Raw genomic sequence first — 20583 nt, forward strand, 5'->3', positions numbered from 1 at the left:
AAATAGTCATATAAGTACTGAATGTAATGCACTATTCCTTATGTGATTATCTTTATCTTGACGTAGAGAACACTCCCCCTGTTCACCCGTGGTAAAAGATCACCTGTATCAATCCATCTGTTCCTATTGATGACATGAATGCTCATAACAGAGACCTTTTGCTTCATGTTTGGGATTTTGTTCCCTCGCATAATGCTCTGGCTTAAGATTGATAAAAGTTCTTTGCAGATGAGCAGTTATGAATGAAATTATCTCCGCCAAAGAAAGGTTTTTGCCTTATACAGAGTAGTATAAAGTGTTAGTTAAATGTAACTTTGTGCAATGTAGAATTACAGTGCAGAGTTGTTTATAAAATTTTTGTAAAGCTGTCTGACTCTAATTCTGAGGTATTTCTTGAATACATGGATAGCTGTCAGCTCCCCTCACTGTTTATATATCGTATTTCATGCTTTTTTCCCCTGGTATTTTGTCTTGTCATTACTTTATCACACTGTATTACAGTGTGACTTTGTTATGTACACTTCAGATGTCTTAGAGAACCTGTTTTATATGGTAAGTGGGAAGTTTTCATAACAGCATATCTCTAGTATAAGTAAGAAAAAAAATAATTTAAAACATTTGCAGGTCTTCTTATGAAATAACTTTGCATAGCCTGAGAAGACCTGCCAGGTTACACAAGCTCAGAGTCTAATCCCTCACAGGCTGCACTGAGCAGTCTTGTTATTACCATGTAACAAATGAGCTCAACATAAATTTATGAGCTCTAATGATTTGTAAAAAATTTGCTCAAATTTCGTTTTTACTCATCACATACTCATCACTTATCTATGATTAATAATTCAGAATCTCACTGAATTTACACTGAATTCTTCTAGCATGTTTTCAGAGTGGGAACTGAAGACAGAATCTGGCTTTCAGCTTTGCCTTCAGCATATTATGAATATATACATCAAATAGCAAATGGGAGTTGGTTTGAACACAGGGCTACAGTATTTGATAAAATCATTGTGGGTTTGGCTTGCACATGAAATGCATCTGTTTTCTTTTATAAATATTGATTTTTGAACCCTTTGAACTTCCTTGGTTTATTCCATGCTGTTTGCATTCATGCCTTTCTTTGTTCAAAAATGAAGGGCTGCCATCTGTGGCTGATGTGCATCGTGACAGAATTATTGACTTAATGTGGCACCTGTTTTGGCTTTGGCAAGAACCAACACAAACCTAAGTCATACCCCATGATCCTCCTACCAGCATGAGCGATGCTTGGGCTGTTGTTTTCTTGTGTTTCTTTTCCTTTCCTTTAGATGCTGAGCTTCTGCATGTGTTTCAATTATGACAAATTATTCTGTCTCAAGATAGGTTTTGCATGAAAAGTATTTTGTTCAAAATAAAGTCTTTGAGCATTGGAACATGTCGGGACGTGGGAACATGTTTGCTCCATGTTCTTCACACTCTGTCTTTCTCTGGCAATTTAAGGAATGCTGTTTCTCAAAAGGTTAAAGTTATTTTTAATCTGTTCCAGGAAAGGTAAGACTGGGAAAAGACCTTGGGAGAAAATGCTGAGGAAATAAATCTTGCCATCTAAGAAAACTGATAGTGAAGAGGAGCTACTAAATCTGTTGATTTTCTGTTTGTTGTGATTGTTTAACAGCAAAATAGTAAATTTTAGCTCTTCCACCCTGCCATTCATTGGTAGATCTCAAAACCCAGCTTATTCAAGAGATTGATGCCTGTGTCTGCTTTCCAGATGAGGAAAATTGAGGCCCAGAGATGTGAAATGATGTGTTTTGATTTGTCTGCACTTGGTGGCTGAATCAGGACTAGGAGAGTATCTCTTAAACCCCAGGGGAATGCCTGACTCACTGTGCCACACTGGGCGGATACAGATTAGCTTATTTATGCCTAATGGCAATAATGTAGATACTTAGTACAATAATGTAGATGCAAATGAAGAAAGGAGAACATCTGCCTGTGACATGGTTGCATTCTTTCTGCTTGCCAGTAGCACTGGCCTTAGTCAGTGATTGTGAAGTGACAGCCCAGGGAAGGACAAACCAGCCTCACAAAAACTTTCCACAGTTCTGTTTAACCTTATTGAACCTGATGTAATATGAACTTAATCCTTACTGCTTTCCCAGAAACACCAAAGGCCTGAGTGAACTTCCTTCCCTCTGAGCAGGTTCCAGACTGATAAACTGGATCTGATCAGCAAAGTGAGAGAAGTCTCTCCAGCTCAGTCAGTGGGGCTGCTCTCAGAGCTCAGTGTAGGGCCTGCCTCGCTCTCTGGTGCCTCTTTGGTGTGGGCAGACTATGGAGGCAAATGGTATTAAATGCTTTGCTGTGCTCCATCTGCCACCCAAAATGTGAATTGGGAATTAATAGGGTTTTGTCCTGCTTGATCTGATTGATTTGTAAAAATCTGAATGTTTTTCCAGTTGAAGTTTCTGTAGTTTGAAATTTATAAAAACTTGCAAAATCTTGCACTTGCCAAAAAATTTTATTTGTGTAGAAGAGTGATGGATGTATCTCTACCAGTTTTATATATCCCTTAGTAGGATTCTGGTCAGAGCACATGTTATTCTAAGTTAGCAAAGAGATGGGTGAAAAGGACTTTGCTGAGAAGCAGAGGGCCTTTATGTACATCTATATACTCCTATTGCCCTGCTCTGTTTCTTTTCTCAAAACTGTTTCTGTTTTACCTTCTCATTGAGGGCTCTGACATTTCTTTTGCATTAAGTATTACAGTCACTTTTCTTCTGTTTCCTCTAATGAAGAAAGGTGCTGAGGAAGGCAATGAAAATGTTTTGTCATTTCATTGCACATTCAGGTACAAGATGTTAGCTTTTGACTGGAAAAACAGTTTTGTTTAAACAAAACTAACTCTTTATACTTAACAAAAACGCTAAGGAAAATTAATACAAATAAATGAGAAGACAGTCTGGGGTAGATATGATACTTTGAAAGACTTGTATTGTGTCAGATAAACTATGATGTGAGAACTGTAAGAACAGGTTACTTTTGATGTGTATGACCTGTTAATTGTCTATTGTGAACCAGTATTGGCAATATAAAATGCTTTCCAATGTGCATATAAGCTTATTTCACATCCCAGAGAGCAGTTCCTTGTATTACAGGGTACCCATGAGGTAGTGTGTTCAAGAATATGTCAGCTGGTGTAATTCAATATTCTCTGTGGTATTTCATGCTTTTTGTCTCCTAAATCCCCCAGTTTTAAATCTGACAATAGACATTGATTATATAGCTCCCATTGAAAGAGGCTTGGTTAGAAGAGAAGACCAGTTTTACAGCATAAGTGGTAATGAGAGATTTTTAGAAAGTGAATAGAGAGATCAGCACAAAGAGATGACATTGAATATTCTGCAAATATGCCATGTGGTTGACATTAGAATGCATTATATGAAGCACTTTTATGCCAGTATTGCTGCTTATTGGCTCTCCTACAATTAATTCTAGCAAAAATTATTTACTGAAGCAGAAAACTTTTATGTGCAACTTCTGTACAGTGTTGATGTTTCTTTTGACTTGTGCAGTGGTGCCTGTATATGTGCTGTGCCCCCCTGCATCAGAGAGGAAACATCCAGGATTAAATTGGCAGAACCAATGAGAAATTACATGCTGGCCCATATTGGTTGTATTCATAGTAGAATATATAGTCTTTTCTTTATGTTTGGATATTAAACATAGGGGTATATTTTAGTAGAAACTAAAATTTGATAATATTAGTGTTGAAACAAAAACTTACAGTGAATTTGGACACAGGAATGTGTGCTGGGTCTTCAATTAAATATTATTGCAGCTTAAAGGTATGAAAATTTATTAAGTCAATGAATGTGCTTAGCAAGTTCTTCATCTTCCTCAGCAGGCTTCAGACAGCAGTTCCTACTAATTTTTTATTATAATTGTTTTAGATGCTTCAAGTGGAGGTAATTTCTGGGGGATGAGGGTGAAGATACCTGGGTGGATAACCAGATCATAACAAAGAGTTTTTTACCTGTGAAACACTCTAAGGGAAAAGAAAGATAAATACTGGTGTTCTTTCTTTAGCTGCATTTCTGGTTTGCAACACAGGTTTTATGGGAAAAGACCTGCAGAACCTCAGTGAAGGAATTCACTGTGCACCTCATTAGTAATGTTGATGTGAAATTTGAACTAACCTGTTATAATTTCTTTTTTCCTTTCTTTTTGTGATCCAGGCTTCAACAATGTTAAGAGCATCTTTAGCCCCTGTGTAAGTATTTGTTGCTGAGCTTTGTCTCGGTGGAGAAGAGGGGTTTGCAAACTGAAGTGCACTGCCAGTTGTCTGCAGATGGGAATCACTCCTCTCTGTGCTTCTCTGATCTCACTGGACATTGATGCAAATACTGTGTGATCTGTATTCTTTTGCTGAGCAGCTTCAGTAACATTCTAATTACAGAAGGATGTTGCTAATCCAGTAAATCTGCCGTTCCGCACTGGTGAAGTTGTTTCTGTATTTTTACTGTTTCTGCACATTTCAGTCCCGCTGTAATTGGTTTGATTCTCACAAAGCCAGGAAAAGGGACAATTAGTAATAAGGATTTTTGGGTGCTTCAAGTTTAATTTTTTTGTGACTGACTTAATAAAGTTTAGCTTATAGTATCAAATAGAGGTGGTGTATCCAAAGGGAAGTTTAATTAAATTTTTGAAACACTGTTTTGATCCTTCTGTTGTTTACAAGATAATGGGTCAATTATACATATGACATATTTGTTTTAAGAAGTGGTAGCATGGGAAGATAGTAAAACAGTTTAGTGGACTGCAGTTAAATACTAAAATTAAAACATTGACTGGAAGCAATTTTGTTAAGGGAAACCTCTATTGCAATGTTAAAACTCAAAATAGCAAGATAGTACTGATGCAAAAAAGTGGTCCTGTGTCAAGTCTCAGGCTGTAAAATTTCATTCAGCCCAAACCACCTTTGCCTTGGAGAAGACATTTTTGTGTGCTTAAAGGCTTAGAGATGGAGTTGGAGCTTTTTACTGCATCTGTTTATATTTGTGTGCTAAGAGCCATGAGCTGCTGCCCTCATGGCCTTGTGGTCCACACAGAGGAGGGGAAAAAAGGATGTTACTGTTTTGTGCCGCTGAAAATCTCAGATCATCAGCTGGCTGGTTGTCAGTTTAGTGTCTGCAAGTTGTGATGGTAAGTGAGCTACATGCATGGTTAAAAAATAAGCCCAAATAAACAAATCTGTTGTTCTAACAGAGAATAAAAGTAACAAAAGTGTGAAAATGTGGAAGCTCATTTCCTGAAGCTGATTTCCTGTTGTGGCTCTTCTCACCTCAGTAACTTCAGCTGCACTGAACAAGGAGAGGGAGCTTTGATGAATGTCTTTCCCGTTTGCATTTAGGAAGATGCAGGATGTGCCATTGTTGCCCTCTTTGGATTATGAGAAGCTGAAGAAAGATTTGTTGACAGGGAATGATCGTCTCAAGGCCTTTTTGCTGCAGGCTCTGCGCTGGGTAAGGAGAGGGCCTCTGGAGAGTTAAAGAAATGGGCCCCTTCTGGAGGGATCCAGAACTAAGGCCCATTTGATGAGCAAACTGGTTGTTCTGGTGATCAGTTCAGCATTACAGGCAACTTCTCTCTTTGCCAGTGAAGTTTGCCAAGGCTCTTGAAATGATGAAGATAGCCCAGGGCAGTAGGTGTCTATTTGTAGTGTAACAAATGTCCTTCTCACCTGAGGAAAGAGATTCCTCACATGAGGAATTCCCATATTCCTGGGATGTTCAGTGGAAGTAATTTCTGATATGTTTTCAAATAAATTGTTGTTGCTTTAGGCAGTTCCGTTTTCCATATATTGCCCTGGTTTACATTTATATAAACATTGCTGTATCCAAGACATAACCTGACTCTAATCACCAGTTTGTCTTTATAATCTGGATGCTTTACAGGAGGCTGTGTTTTGTTTGACTTGGATCATGTAATGACATTTCAGAACAATTACAGGTGACAACAGGAAGTTACTTTTTCCTGCTGAAAAGGAAGCTGATGGGTTCAAAGTGACAGACATGAAAGATCATAATAGTGGAATTCTGACCAAGGTTCAATGTCTGTTTTCACATAAACCCCCATCCATTGGGTCTAACCAGTGGATCTTCTAGCCCAGTGCTCTGTCTCAGATGTTTCAGAAAAACCCCACATCTGCAGTTGTTAGAGGGGCTTTTTTAACTTGATGGGAAGTGGTGCTGTATCCTTCCTGCATGTACGGTAATGGCAGCTCCCAGCTAACAGTTTTGTAATGGATCACTGAGCGGAGGTCAGGGCAGTTCATTTCATCTCTTTCCCTTAGATCACTGAGGTTGAATTCCTTCTCCCCCTTTAAAATCTTCAGGAGTCATCAATCCACAGTACCTTTTCGTTTTTTTTATTGGTTTCTTTTATTGTTATTTATTTTAGCGCTTGACAACTTCATATCCTGGAGAACAGAGAGACACCGTCCTGCAGGCCTACATCAGTAATGACCTCCTAGACTGTCACAGCAACTGTCAGGTCAGCTGAAACTGAGAGGTGTCAGTTGTGCAACTTCTCTGTGATACTGCTCATTTATGGCTATAAAGTGCTGATCATAAAATTTTATTACTCTCTAGAAGTGGGGGAAAAGGTAGCAGTGCCAAAGTCAGGTGATACATTTAACTTCTAAATCCCAGTCTGTAAATGTTGATGGCAAAACTTTGCATTACAAGAGCTCTCAGTGTAGACAAATGGAAATTTATCACCTCTCCTTGTTCTTAACTTCTGTGACTTGAGTGGAAGCCAGAGGCCCTTATTTATGAGTTACCTCTTGCTTATCAGATCCTTTTTGAGTGATTAGGTATTGTTAAATAATACACTCAATTCGTTTCACTGATCTACGATAAGAACTCAATTAGGACTTCAGTCCCAATACTGTTGTGGAATATGCCATTATGCACTTGCAGTAACAGGTTCAACGGGATTTCTGTGAATTTTAACTGGATGGGTACCCTTCTTTAGAAAAGGGAATTGCTGGTGTGTTGATTTTGACAGGTTGTTTCAGTCCCAGAAAATCCAGTATAGTTGCTAACAAAAGTGCAACTTTTTTTTTATTTGTAGTAGTGAATTTAGTGCATATTTCAGTTCCCCAGGAGTTTGAGCCAGTGGGTCTACTCGTTATATTGTGGCTCCATTGTCATTGCAACCATAACTTGTACCACTAGAAGAGTTAGAGAATTATTAAATCAGTGACACATTTTTCTTCCAGTAAATTTCCATAAGAGGGAAGTTATCTATAAGTAATGCCTAAAGTAAAAGTTAGAAATAAGTTGTGATGTGGTTTTTGTAAGTTACTGAGCCACTTCCCATACTCTTAGTTGTCAAATAAAAGTGTTCTTACTTAGATAACTTTACTACATTTAAGTTCATCAGAAATACTGTTGCTTTGTAGGGTTTTTTGTCAATGACTATTAATTTTAGGTACTATCTTTAACTGAACTGTGTTGGGTCATTTATAATTCCCACTCTACACCATGGCACTTAATGGTGTTTTAACAGACTGCTGAGGAGCTGTAATTTGCTTATTTGTTCATTTTCCATCTATCCCTCAACCCCTTGCCAATAAAAAAGAAATTTAAATCATATTGACATTATTTAAGATATCAGTACAAATTCAAAGTTTGTTTGCTTTGTAAATTTAATGGAGCTTTTAAAGCATTGTAGAAGACTAACTTTGGTTTTTTCCTTCTTCAGTGAGATTTTTTAACATTTGTTTTTTTTTTTCAGAGAAGTGTCCTCAAATTATTAAATTCTAAGAGTGAGGTCGTCAGACAGTACATGGCAAGGCTCATCAATGCTTTGGCTTCACTGGCAGAAGGTAAAGATTCCCTGCAAAAAATAAGATAGCATTTTCATATAATGCTGGCTTATAGCTGCTTCACAAGTGCATGTCACTGCATGTGGAAATTTAGAGTCTTATTTTCACCCTTTTTCTAGGGATTCCTTGTCTTTTGTTACATGCATTCAGTATCTGGAAAATTTTCATCTTGACACTGTGTATTCAGCATTTCTGACCTGTTTTGATGATTTGTGGTCGGTGTGGGAATGTACCCAGGGACAGTCTTCAGTCCCTTCATGAGGGTTAAAAACAGAAATCCCCATTAATTAGAGGTCCTGTGAGCAGACCTGCTACGAGGCTGTGCAACAGTAGCTACTATGGCTGCTCCTACATTTTCCTGATCCTCGCCTGAATAAATCTATGTGCATCACTGCTAAATATTTAGATCCATGTATCCAGGCTTGTATCTCCCCCTGTCCCAAATTAGCCCTTGGTTTGCTGCTACTTTTGGAGCTAACTATTGCTAGGAACTGAATCCTGTTTAAAGTCAGTAGCAGCAGGGCATCTGACTTTCCTCAAGTTCTTTGGGCATCTCTGTTCTTTTCCTCGAGTGTACAAAACTGAGATAGATCAGAAAGCATGTACTGAAAGAGGAACAGTGGATTCTGTGTGGTACTAATTTGGCAAGTGTGGGCTTCTGATGCCCCAGGTGTCTGATTGAAGGCAACTGGTCTGGCACACAGCTTGGTTTGTGCAGGTGTGTTTGGGTCTTGGCACAAGATTGTCAAGCAGAAAGTGAGGTCAATCCTGCTTACTTTTCCGAGGGGAGGGAGCTTTTCTGTCATAGCTGATATCTCAGCATCTGTTCTTTCATCACTTGTTGCACCAGGTCGTGTCTACCTTTCTCAGAACCCAATGTTGCTGCAAATGCTGGAGGAGAGACTGAAAACTGAAGACAAGGATTCCCTTACATGGGAGAATATTCTGGGGGCTCTGCAGAAATTCAGTCTCAGGTGATGAAAGTACAGCATGTGGTGGTGACAGCAGGAGAGGAAATGCAGGCTAGTTAGTCCCTGTTCAGGGAGGAAAGAAGAGCACTTGATTTTCCCATAACAATCATCAGAATCCCTGATGGCTGATGAAAGCAATGGCATTTATTATGGAGGAGAACTCAGTTTTGCTGACTGAATTAACCTGACTTCCTACCAACTGTCCAGATTTAAGTAAATATGCATCTCCTGCCACAGCCTTGTGTGCTTCATATGTGTTCCTTAACTGAGCAAAGTGAAAATCTTAATGTAGAAAGCTCTGATGATCCTACACAGAAAAAAGGGTCACGTTACATTCCAAACATAAGGTTTTCATTATCCTTTCTGCTAACATTTTTCAGGGATTTCATCTTCATCCTGTTGATCTTCTTTCCTGGAGCTGTCTGTGCAAGGGCTGTCTTATTTCTTGCTTTTGCATTAGCAGTATGACTCAAATGCCCACCACAAAAGAAATATGCAAAAGCAGCAAAGGGCATGACATTGCTCTTATTGATCAAATAAATATGATCTTAGGAACTCTGTTTTCATAGTAGTCAAGAGCAATATTCAGCCCTAAATAGTTAATTAAATGTAAGGAGGTAGGTGGATGTGTTTAGCTCTTATTTTTATTCACATTTCTTCTAAATTCAAACTGCAAGTGTTCATTTGTTTTTGTTTGAGTTTCTTTGTTTGGGTTTGTTGAAGAATGAGGACTGCTTTTGGATTTGCTTCATTTAGAACTTGTCTGGATGAAGCACATATGAATGTGCTTTGTGCAAAATTCTGCACTGCTTGCTGACAAGATACCTTATACATATCTGTGATGAAAGAGAATAAATCTTCATATCCTACTGCTTGAAATGCTAAACCAATCTCAGAGAAAATGATGTTTCTATTAAAGCAGTTGTTCATAGTACGAGTTAGTTTGAATTTTGGGGTCTGGGCACTCAGCTACTGAAAATGTGAAAGGTTTTTACTTTCTAAAGAGTAACAGTTAATCTTATAGAAGTTAATTGCAGATACTTGTCATGAGGGAAACATTTTTAATGTATGGTCAGAAGCTCCCTTGTTTTGCTTAGTCCATGCCATAGATCTGCTGCAATATCCAGCACTGAGAATGCATGTGAGCTTTCAGGACTAAACCCAGGAAATATCTGCTTTGACCTTTGCAATTTAAACTTACTGCCTCTTGGAAATAATGTTATTAAAAATACTGTTCTTCAGTAGGACCTTTCTACCAGTATATATGATTTTTTGTATTATAAAGCATGGAATTTCTGTTGTAGATCACAGTTGGCCTCCTGACGCTTTTTTCAGTGTACTCCTCAGGGGCAAATACAGATTGAATTATGAGAACATGTGATTTAAGAATCTCTAGAGACAAGAGCAAATAGATTCAAGCAAAAAGCCTCATTTGTCAAATCAACAGTACAAAAGTCCCACAGTGCCATGGCTACCTATGACAGAAGAAGTAATTAATTTGTTTTATGGATCTGTTGTGTGTAGCTGGCTTTTTAAACCAATTTTAAAAGACAATTGAAAATGCCATTTTAGGTGGCTTAAGAAGCATTAGAAAACAATGAAGAAATTTCCCTCAGTAGTTCTCAGGTTTAAAAAGATAAAAACAAAAGACACAAACCCCCAACCTATCCAACAATGTTTTACTCCTCTAACTTATGGGAATCTACATCTTCAATTTCTTCAGGCTTTGTTCATTACTTAGTTTAATGATTTTGCTAAAATGGGTAGTTTGGGGTTTTTTTTGGCAGGACAGTGTGTTTTTAATGTGCTTACACTAGCTATAAATGTATTTGAACACTATTTATGTTGTGGTCTGATTTTTTTGGTTTGTGATCTGATGTTGTTTTTTAATCCTAGACGTGCACTGCAGTCGGCAATGATCAAAGACGGGCTCATTTTCTGGCTGGTTGATGTTCTAACAGATACAGATTGCCTGTCTGATTACACCCTGGAGTATTCTGTTGCCTTGCTCATGAATCTTTGTCTGCGGAGTGCAGGTGTCTTACATTTTGAATTACAACTTTATTCCAAGAAATGGATAAGGAAGATTGTGAATAGTTTTTTTTCCTTATACACCAGGAGTCTTTCAAGTGACTATAGTCAGTAACAGGGACTGATATGACCAGAGTGTTATAACCAATCCTTTTGAGCAGATCTCAATTATGGAGATTTAGTTTCACCAGAATCTAAAGAATTAAGCAAGGAAATAAGCAATGGAATCCACAAAATTTGGGGTTTTTTTCATATCAGTATCTGAAGGCTGCCATTCCTGTACTTCAAGCTCACTTTTCAAAGGACACTTTGTGCCCATTTATATTCCCTGTAAGAAATTTCTTTGTAATCAAGGAAGAATGGGGTTGAGGAGTAACAGAGGGGTGTTTAACCTTCACCTTGTGCAGTGAAACACTTGCCTGCTTCATGTCTGCAATGCAGAGATTCCCCTCAGGAAAATAAGGTCCTGTTTACACACAGGAGATTTAAAAGGAGCTTAAAGTAAATATTCTTTTAAGAAGGAAAGTAACAAATCAGTCTGCTTGTCGTAAACAAAAAAATGCTTCTGTTAAACTGTTTTAAACCCCTTTTGTTTTGCGTCCTATCCAAGATTTCAACTGCATAAATCCAGAGTAAATTCACCGATTTCAGCCCAGTTATCCTGAGCAGCATTTGTCAGGAACAAGGAACAATATTGCTCTGTCTAAACTATATTTAATACTGATTTTTAAAAGTGAAAAAGAAACTTGCTCTGATCTGTTATATTTTTTTCAAGCATGTTTATGTGTTTTCACTTTTCAGGGAGGAAAATGTGTGCAAGGATTGCAAACCACGTGCTCAAAGTTCTCGCCGATCTTCTTGGCCATGAGAATCATGAGGTATTTGTACAGCAAACTTTGGGTTAGGAAGAAGTGGAAGGAAATATTAAATATTAAAACAAAAAACCCAACACTAAAATGGAGAAAAAAAATGGCTTTTCTTTCCCTCATTTGATCCTCATGTAATTAAGTTGCACAATTCCATAAATTTTATTTTGTTGAGCACTCATCTTTCTAGACAAGTATTTTCCTTTAACAAATGTGGGCACTAAGAACGGAACTCTTTTAAATGCATAGTTATCATGCAGTCCATGTGCCATCTTGATTGCAGTTTCTGATGCTGTTCAAGTGTCATCTCACACCAAATCATTTCAAGCTTAACTCGTTCATGAGATGAACAACTTGTGGAGCAAGTCCATTATTTAAAACATCAGGTGGAGAGAAGCACATTTGCTTGGAGTTTTAAGGAATTCTGTGTGACAGTAGGACATTTCTGACATTCAGGCTTTAATATCTTTTCAGCTACCACTTCATTTGACCTGCACCTTAACCCTTTTGTGGTTCCTTTCATTTCTGTCTCCAGACACACTTGTATCTGAGATGCTAAATTGAACCACATTAAAGGAAAATGTTAAAAATTATTACATATTTCTATCTAATACTTTTCAGCACATCACTCTGATGCCTACTGGCTGATACAGCAAACATTGCTTCAGCTGTCTCTGCAGAGGGGCAGTTCTTTAACCATGAGATAAAACTCAAGGCAGGAGGAAATGCAGGCAAATATTGTACGAATTCAGGGAGGCAGAATCTTTACCAGGATATTCTAGAGTGATTCCATGATGAGTGTGCAAGGACTTGTACTAAAATTGAAATACAAACTCTGGTGTCTTACATTTATATTAAGTGACTAAGTCATCAGGGTTGGTTTTATTTATAATAGAGAAAATAGAGAATAAACTTCAGTGTAATGCTTAGTCTGTGTTTTGTAAATTAATTAAAGATGTAGATCAGTTTTTTAATGTTTATTAACAGGAAGCTTCACATATGTTTATTAGACTCTTTCAAGCTTGGTTTTTGTGAATTATTAAAAATTAATACAATAAATTAATATAATACATTAATATAATACAATATATTAATATAAAATAACATCCCAGTCCCTAGACTGAAATACTTAGAAAATGCTGCCGTACTGTTGAAGTCTGTGCCTTAAAGTGACTTTGAAATTTCGGGGGGTGCATTCCTACAACACAGTTTGCACCAGCACAGCTAACAGAAGTTTTATTATCAAAGGTAGGAGACAGCGCTCATGGGTGTCAGGAGAGCTTCCTGAGGAGCTGTGGAATCCTTGTGGAAGCTGTGGAATCCCAGTTCCTTATCTTCCCGTGCTTCCCCTGCTCGCAGTCTAGCTCACTGTTCATTTTCCCAAAGGTATAGACAGAGGATGACTGAAAATCGTAGTGCTCCAAAAGTAACTGGCCAATAGAAAGGGTCACACACATGCTGATAAAACATATTTGACAGATCTGGTGGCTTTCACTAACCATAATTCAGAGCTTTCACACTGGCTGTTTTCTTGCCTTTCCTGCGGGACAGTAACAGGCAGCAGAGTGTTTGAAGCTGCTACAGCTTTTATCATCCTGCCTAAGGCTAGAATGTTTGAAGTGTGTTTTGAGTTCATGCTGACAGGGTCTTGTCCCTATTCTTTGTCCTATTTTCTGTACTGCCACTTTGTCAGAAACTAACCTTTTTCTGCTCTTCTTTTCTTTTTCTTTTCTTTTTCTTTTCTCTTTTCTCCTTTTCTTTTCTTTTCTTTTCTTTTCTTTTCTTTTCTTTTCTTTTCTTTTCTTTTCTTTTCTTTTCTTTTCTTTTCTTTTCTTTCTTCTTTCCTCTTTCACTAAATCAATTTGCAGAATACATTTTTGGAAGGCAGAGTGTTTAAAATTGGCACACAGCAACACTGATTTAGATCTGTATCACAGTATATTTGCATCCTAAAAGTTCACTGCTTCCCAAGTGGGAAATTTTTTGCAAGTCTACTCTACCCCAATCTAACTCTCTGAAGTATAATTGTTCTGCGCTTTCACTGTTATGTTTTGCTTATAGTCAACTGGGATGAATGTAAGAATTTCTCTTAGTGGTATGGTTATTTCTTCCTCTTAGATCCAACCATATGTGAATGGAGCACTGTACAGCATTCTTGCCATCCCTTCTGTCCGAGAGGAAGCCAGAGCAATGGTAAGAAAGGCTGCTTTGCATATCACAGACATCAACGTCTGTTCCAGAGATGGCCCACACAGAGACCTGCTGAGCAGGGCATTGTGGAAGGGAACCCACAAGAGGCCCTGCCCCTTGGATACTCAGGGAGTGGGAGTGTAGGTCTCAAATGCATTTGCCATATTTGTGGGTTGTTTTCCCCTAAGTGAGACCCAGCAGTGTGAGGGATTCTGTCTAAATTATAAATTAAAGGTGTTATTTTAGAATAGTGTGTCCTTCTAGCATTTTGTAGACTCCATGTGGCCCAGGAGATGCTTTCATCTAACCTGTTGCTTCTTCCCTGTATGTAACTCATTCTGCACCACTGAGTAGCTGGTGAGAGAATAAGTTCCCGTTGCTGCTTTTGCTTCTCTTTGGTATAGAGGTAGTCAGTTGGGAAAAGCAGCAGGAAGAAGGTTTTAGAACTGGGAATTTATCTTCTATGGAAGTTAGTTTAATGGTAATGACTGTGGTTTAACTTCTGGATTTGAGGAAGCTGCTCCTGTGATAGCAGCATGTCTTTGAAGAACTAACCCCGAGAGTTGTGCAAACAGAACTGTCAGATGTTTTATCTCACAGAGCACAGAGGATTGTAAGTCATCTTAAGTGATTAAAGACACAACATCAACCCATCAAGGAGCCATAAAGAGAGAGACTGGGTTTAATATCAAAGCTGGTTCTGATTTTTTGTTTTCCCTCTCTGAACCTTGCACTGTTGTCTCCGTGGATCCAGATTTGCCCTATTCTGATGACTACTGTGTACTACATTGTAAAAATTTGCTGTTGATCACAGATGTGTCTGTGTTTAAACCTAGAAGCAATTTAGACAGCATATTCCTCTTGTGTTTGGAGCACTTGGAGCTGGACACCATGGTTTGCTTCACATTGCCTGTTTTTCCTGACAGAAAAAAAAGGCATTTTACCTGACAGAACTCTTTCAGTGTGACCACATGAAACACTGATCTAGCAATGTTTTCTGCTACATCCAGGGAATGGAAGAAATTCTGCGCTGTTTTATCAAGGAAGGAAATGCAGAGATGATCCGACAGATTGAATTTATTATCAAGCAACTCAATTCAGGTCAGAAGAACAGATGCAGCTATCAGAGCTTTAACTCTTTCACAAAAACCATAAAATAGCTCATGTTTTCACTTGGTTTTGGAACCCTCAAAGAATAACAGTAGTGTGATAGTTTGAGAGAAAGTGAATAGTGAATGTCAGGATTTGAACGTCAGATGTATTTTAAAATTTCCTTTTATGTTACAATTATAAAGAAGAAAAAAAAGGCTGAGTAGGTCTCAATTTCAGAGTTTTGGGACTGTAAATAGAATGACCTTGAGTGTTTACTTTCATTGCCAGTGGCCTCACAGTAATGAGAGACTACTGTCAACTGGGAAAATGTGATACAAGTCTGTAAAACATGATTTTTGGACTAGGTCTGTCTGTGCTCATCTCCTCCTCCATTGAGCTGTAGCTTTATCTGAAGTGGCTTATCCTGAATAGGGAGCAGAAACTGTCCCTTTTGACACGTATATTGATGGGTCACAGGAGTTGTAGATGCTGTGTTAATACACATAGATATGAGGAGCTAGAATATTTTTTCTGTTTTCTGTTCCCTATGACTGAAAGAAAAACCAAAGAAAAAGAGAACAAATACTGAAAAGGGGATTAATTCTGTAAATCTTTCTGTACAGTAAACACAGAACAAGTTTTACTACTTTCTTTGGCTTTTGGAAAGAGAAAACATTACAGCTGTAGCTTGTAAAGGAACAAATAAAGTATTTAAGCCCTGTATGCCCACTATACAAAGTTTGTTCATCAAGGTTATAGCAATGCTTCTTTTCTACCTAGGAACGCTCTGTTTAGGAGATTTTGTCTGATTGGTGAGTCCAGGTGAATGCAATTTTCCAGGATAAGCCTGTCTGCTTTTTTTTTTTCTGAGGAAATAATTTTGTCCAAAAGTTACAAGAAGTATTCTACATGAGTACTAACTTTTTATGTACAGAAGCAGTATAATATTGAAGTGTTTCTGGGGAGAAGTAGAGTCTGTTATTACAAATGAGTTGAAAGACAAACGAGCAAGTGCACACTGTTCCATTCAAGTCTTGTCAGTAAATACAGTGAGATGTCACAGTGGGTTTTATGGGAAAATAAAAGTTCCAGAGTGTTTCTATTTCTGCCATTTTTCAAAGTATGAATTGATTTCAGTGATTTCTAGAATGCTTTATAGGAGTGAATGAATCTATTTGTTGTCTTGGAAAGAATGTAGTGTCTATATGAGAAGGAAGATAAATCCTGCTCTTGTATAAGTAGGATAATAATGAAATTCTGTTAAGTTGTACATGTAACTTACACCATTACAACTTAACTTACACAGTTTTGTTTTTCTTCTTTCTAGAAGAGCCATTAAATGATGATGTTGTGTCTGATGATGAAGAGGAAGAGGACGATGAGGAAGTAAGTATGAAAGCCTTCTGACACCTTTTAGAAAATTCCTTAACCTTCTAGACAGAAAATATTTGTGTCAATAAACCAGACTTTGTTTTTTGGTGGATTTGGTTTTGACTTTTTAATTTTATTGTTTTTATTTTTCATTATTTATTTACTATTGCATTATTCTTGCATCAGTAAGAAAATTGGGTCTGTTTCCCTTCCTGTTTCTTCATTTGAAGTCCTACTCTTTTATTTTGACAACTCACCACCTCTGTGATAACTGTGGGATTGTAGTTTGACATAAGTGAAGAGATGAGGAGTTACTGTAGCAGTAAAAATCTTACTTTTAATCTGACCCATTTCAACAGTTAAAAATAAAGGAAGCAAATGAACCCGTATATTACCAGAATAGTTTACAAACAGGTTGTCACTTTTTATCTGTTCTGGGTGTGACTTCTTCTGCTGTTTAGAAACTTTGTAATATATTTAATAAATTGCTGGAATGTCATGAAGGAAAAGAGTAGTTACAAATAAGGAGTAAATCCAATGAGAAAAGAAAACTTCAAAAATGAAGTAAGCATGAGAAACTATATGATAGGAAATATAAACTGGTTAGTTGTATTTCCATCTCTGCTAATAAATGAATTTTATACCAATTTTTTAAGACGCTGTCTTCATGAAGTAATGGGTGTAGACAACATATAGTGTATTTGATCACCTAAATTAACAAGCAGAGCAGGGTGTAAATCATGGGAGGGAAATGTTATACCCACTTTTCAGTGGTGATGTTCATAAGCGTGCAGTGGGGCTTGAAAATACAGTGTCAGTAGTTACATGGGGGTTTTAGCTTAAAGAAATCCATCACATTGCATTTTTCTTTTATTGAGAAGTCTTGCTTGAGAAATTTAAAAGAACTATGGCAGATGTCCTTGAAACAGTATTTGGGCATACTCAGGTGTGTGTATATGTGCACATACAATTATAGGATGTATTTTGCCCTGAAGAAGTCAGTGACATTGAGAGTTAATGAACTGCAAAACGTTCTTGTATTGAAAATGTTAATGCAGAACATACTTGCTGAAAACCAATTTTTAGACAAAATGTGAATTTTTTGTCTGAACCAACAAAGAGTAAGACGCATAAAATTTACAAAGTCAGTTGTGTCCAGTAGCTGGTGGCACATTAATGGAAATGATGGTGACTGGTGACAGCCATGCTACAGCCTAAAACTTGCCTAAAACTTGAAAACACATAGATAATGAACTCCTTCCTGAAAGGTGTGGCCTTGAATTGCATGCTAATGTTGAACACTTCCATCACTTTACTTGCTCTTGGAAATGAAAGGAAGGTGAATTCTCCTGTTCAGTCATACCCTCTAGATGAGTTGCTGCTACTCACAACCCCAGCCAAGGCTCTAGGTCAAATAATTTTGAAATGCATTTTTGCCACTGAACTATCATGTGATTAGAACAGGCTTCTGGCACTTATTATTTGACTCAAAAATAACAGTAGACTTTTGAAACAGAGATGTGTCCAATTCCAGTTTTTCATTAGCTTCACCATGATATTAAAAAGTCTTGTTAAACCAAGTGTAAAACTCTTCCTCATGTAACAGTAGTTGTGACACATTCTAAATCCCTATTGCTGCTGGCAACTGTAATTCTGTTATGCTGTAAGGGTGCCTGGTTTCTTAGTCTCTCAGTTTAGAAAATACACTTTGCAAACAGCATAGCAGGAAAATGCATAATGTTACTTTGTTAAATAAACAAAGATTTGTTGACTCACTACCTCAGTGCTTGGAGCCCTTTTATATTTTGGAATTGCAGTGAGTTATTGTTCTCTGATGGTGTTCTGTGATAACATCTGATGTGATCTCAACAGAAAGTTTTGGAAAACTTTATCAGAAGTCTTGCCTTTACTTAACTTTTTAACTACTACAGACTGAATGCATTTCAGGATATGTGCATATATTGCCCATTTAATAACATGCATTCAGTTTACTGATGTTAGGATTTATTGTTCAGTACGGGTACTTACACCTTTAGAACTTAAGAAACAACTAACAGACACTCAGCCTTAGTTGGCAGGTTTTGCCCCAGCTTTTATTGTTTCCAAGAACATGTGAAAGTTCCTTTTGGTGTTAGAATTACCTTTTCATGAGTTTTTTTTCTATTATCTGTGTTTAATTTAGAGTTGATGAATTCTCTCCTGGCCTTAAGCAAGTCTTGTGGTAATGACAACTTTCTCCTAAACACTCTGGCCAACAGTTGAGCCTGTTGGAGGAAAATTCTGGGATTTCTAAGCGTATCATACACTTAGAAATTTAAGGTTCTGTACTGTGTGACGTGTGTACTGTTATTCAGAAATAAGTTGGCTTTTGAGTTTGTCTGGAGAGCTTTAAGTTCACTAATGTGGAGCTCAGGATGCACTGGCTCCTGGAGTACACACTGAGCTTTGAGGCATTGCCATCTGGGGTGTATTGACACGCACAGGATGTGTTTTCTGGTGCTTAATTCTCTCTTCACTGGTCTGTTAAATACTAACTTAATTTATCTTCAGTATTTGATCTTTACATTTTTGTTTTATTTGACTTGGACCATCGCAAAAAGCTGCTTGTAAAAGTGAATAGGTGATAATTGTAGCTCTAATTCAAAAGTTTAGTTACAAGCTGGAGCTGTGTTAGATAACTGTGCAGTGATGATTTATCAGACACCCTCTGATCCACCATCACTCAGCACCTGGCAATAAAATCAGTAAACTGCAGTGTGAAAATACACTTCAGCTGGAGAGCACATCAAAGGAAAGAGAGCTTAATCCCAGGACTTCAAGCCATTACATTAAAGGGCTTTGCTGCCAGCATGTGCTGAGGCCTGTGAGCAGTGGTAAACAGGGCACCAATTGTGTTATTTCAACAGTGGAATTGATGGCACAGTGGGTGAAGTTCTTGTTTTGTACAAGGAGGCAGAGCAGGGACACTTTTAGGCTCAGTTACCTGGTACAATAATAACATCAGGGAGCAAGATTGGCTGTATTAACAAACTATGTAAAAAAAATTCCATCAGACCTATTTATAGAGCTCATCTGTGCAACTTTCCCCCCCCAGAGTACAATATATTGTGGACTTTGGAATTTAGGGGGTTTTGTTTGTTTTGTTTTGCTTGATATAGATGATTGTTGCCTAGTCCACAAGTGTTTATCTTTTTCTCACTACCTGGATTATTTTTCACATATACCCAGCACTTCAGGTAATTAAGAACTGATTGAAATTTATCTTGCCTTTGAGAGAAAGGGATATTGAACATCTTCGTGAGGTCCTGTACAGCCTTGTCTTCTGTGGCTGCGCATCTAGAAAATACATCTTTAGGAGGATAAAGAGGATTAGCAATCTGGTAAATTACAGAAGAACTAAATTACAGAAGAATTAAGTTTTTTATTAAATTCATACATGAATAAATACATTATGGAAAAATTTTGCTCTAAACCTTGAAAACCTGTATGTTTTGTTGGCAGTATTTCTGTAACTACTTCAGTTCTTCATAACCCAGGCATCTAATGTGTCTAAAGTTTAACTGCAGCATCAGAAACACCTGCACAAGATTGTGGGATGTGACCTGGGACCTGTGGGAGTCCTGTGCCCTTTCAGAACTGCAGTGAAAGACCAGGCAGGATATTTCAAAGTAGGACTGGATGGTGCCGTGGGCTACTGAATTAAGCCCTTTGTGTCTGTACTTTTTACCTCTGCTTGACATCTGTGAATGAGAAGGTGATGAGCCATGAGAATAACTAATTCAAAAATTGTTGTTTTTAAGCCATTTGATACAAAGTTCAATGAACTTGAAAAAAAAGGAAAGCCTGCAGAGCTCTGGGGAAGCCAACACCTACTTGGTCTGAGCGATAGTAGTCTTGTTATTTTGCACCAAAGACTGGAATTAGTCATCAGCCGTTTCCATTGTAGGAAATACCTTCCCTGTACACACTTCCAGTGTTTTTCATGTTGTTTTTGTAGAGCACTGTCCAAGCTAATCTTTGTTACTGGCTAATCTTTGTGGCGGAGGGTATTTCTTACTCTGACTCTTTGAAGCTGAGTCTAAGTCTGACTAAAGTGAAACTGCTTTTCATTTTGTTTGTGCTCTGGGGCTTATCAAAGTCCAGTGGCCATTGTTTGTAAAGGACTTAATGCCAGGCTCTCTACATTAATATT

The 20583-nt window shown here is 37.7% G+C and overlaps 1 protein-coding gene across 6 annotated transcripts in view; it reads left to right on the forward strand.

Annotated features, from left to right (window-relative positions):
- The window catches only part of ARMC9 (armadillo repeat containing 9), a 63673-nt gene that overhangs the window by 25165 nt on the left and 17925 nt on the right, over nucleotides 1-20583 (forward strand). For all 6 annotated transcript variants that reach the window (XM_071566420.1, XM_071566422.1, XM_071566425.1 and 3 more), the window contains 10 exons: nucleotides 4215-4249; nucleotides 5390-5501; nucleotides 6439-6531; nucleotides 7780-7870; nucleotides 8721-8844; nucleotides 10738-10877; nucleotides 11674-11750; nucleotides 13857-13931; nucleotides 14939-15029; nucleotides 16348-16406. In XM_071566420.1, coding sequence (XP_071422521.1) covers nucleotides 4215-4249; nucleotides 5390-5501; nucleotides 6439-6531; nucleotides 7780-7870; nucleotides 8721-8844; nucleotides 10738-10877; nucleotides 11674-11750; nucleotides 13857-13931; nucleotides 14939-15029; nucleotides 16348-16406 — 897 coding nt within the window. The remainder of the gene's footprint in view (nucleotides 1-4214; nucleotides 4250-5389; nucleotides 5502-6438; nucleotides 6532-7779; nucleotides 7871-8720; nucleotides 8845-10737; nucleotides 10878-11673; nucleotides 11751-13856; nucleotides 13932-14938; nucleotides 15030-16347; nucleotides 16407-20583) is intronic.

The sequence above is a fragment of the Pithys albifrons genome, chromosome 11, assembly GCF_047495875.1.
Source record: "Pithys albifrons albifrons isolate INPA30051 chromosome 11, PitAlb_v1, whole genome shotgun sequence".
NCBI classification, from domain to species: Eukaryota; Metazoa; Chordata; class Aves; order Passeriformes; family Thamnophilidae; genus Pithys; species Pithys albifrons.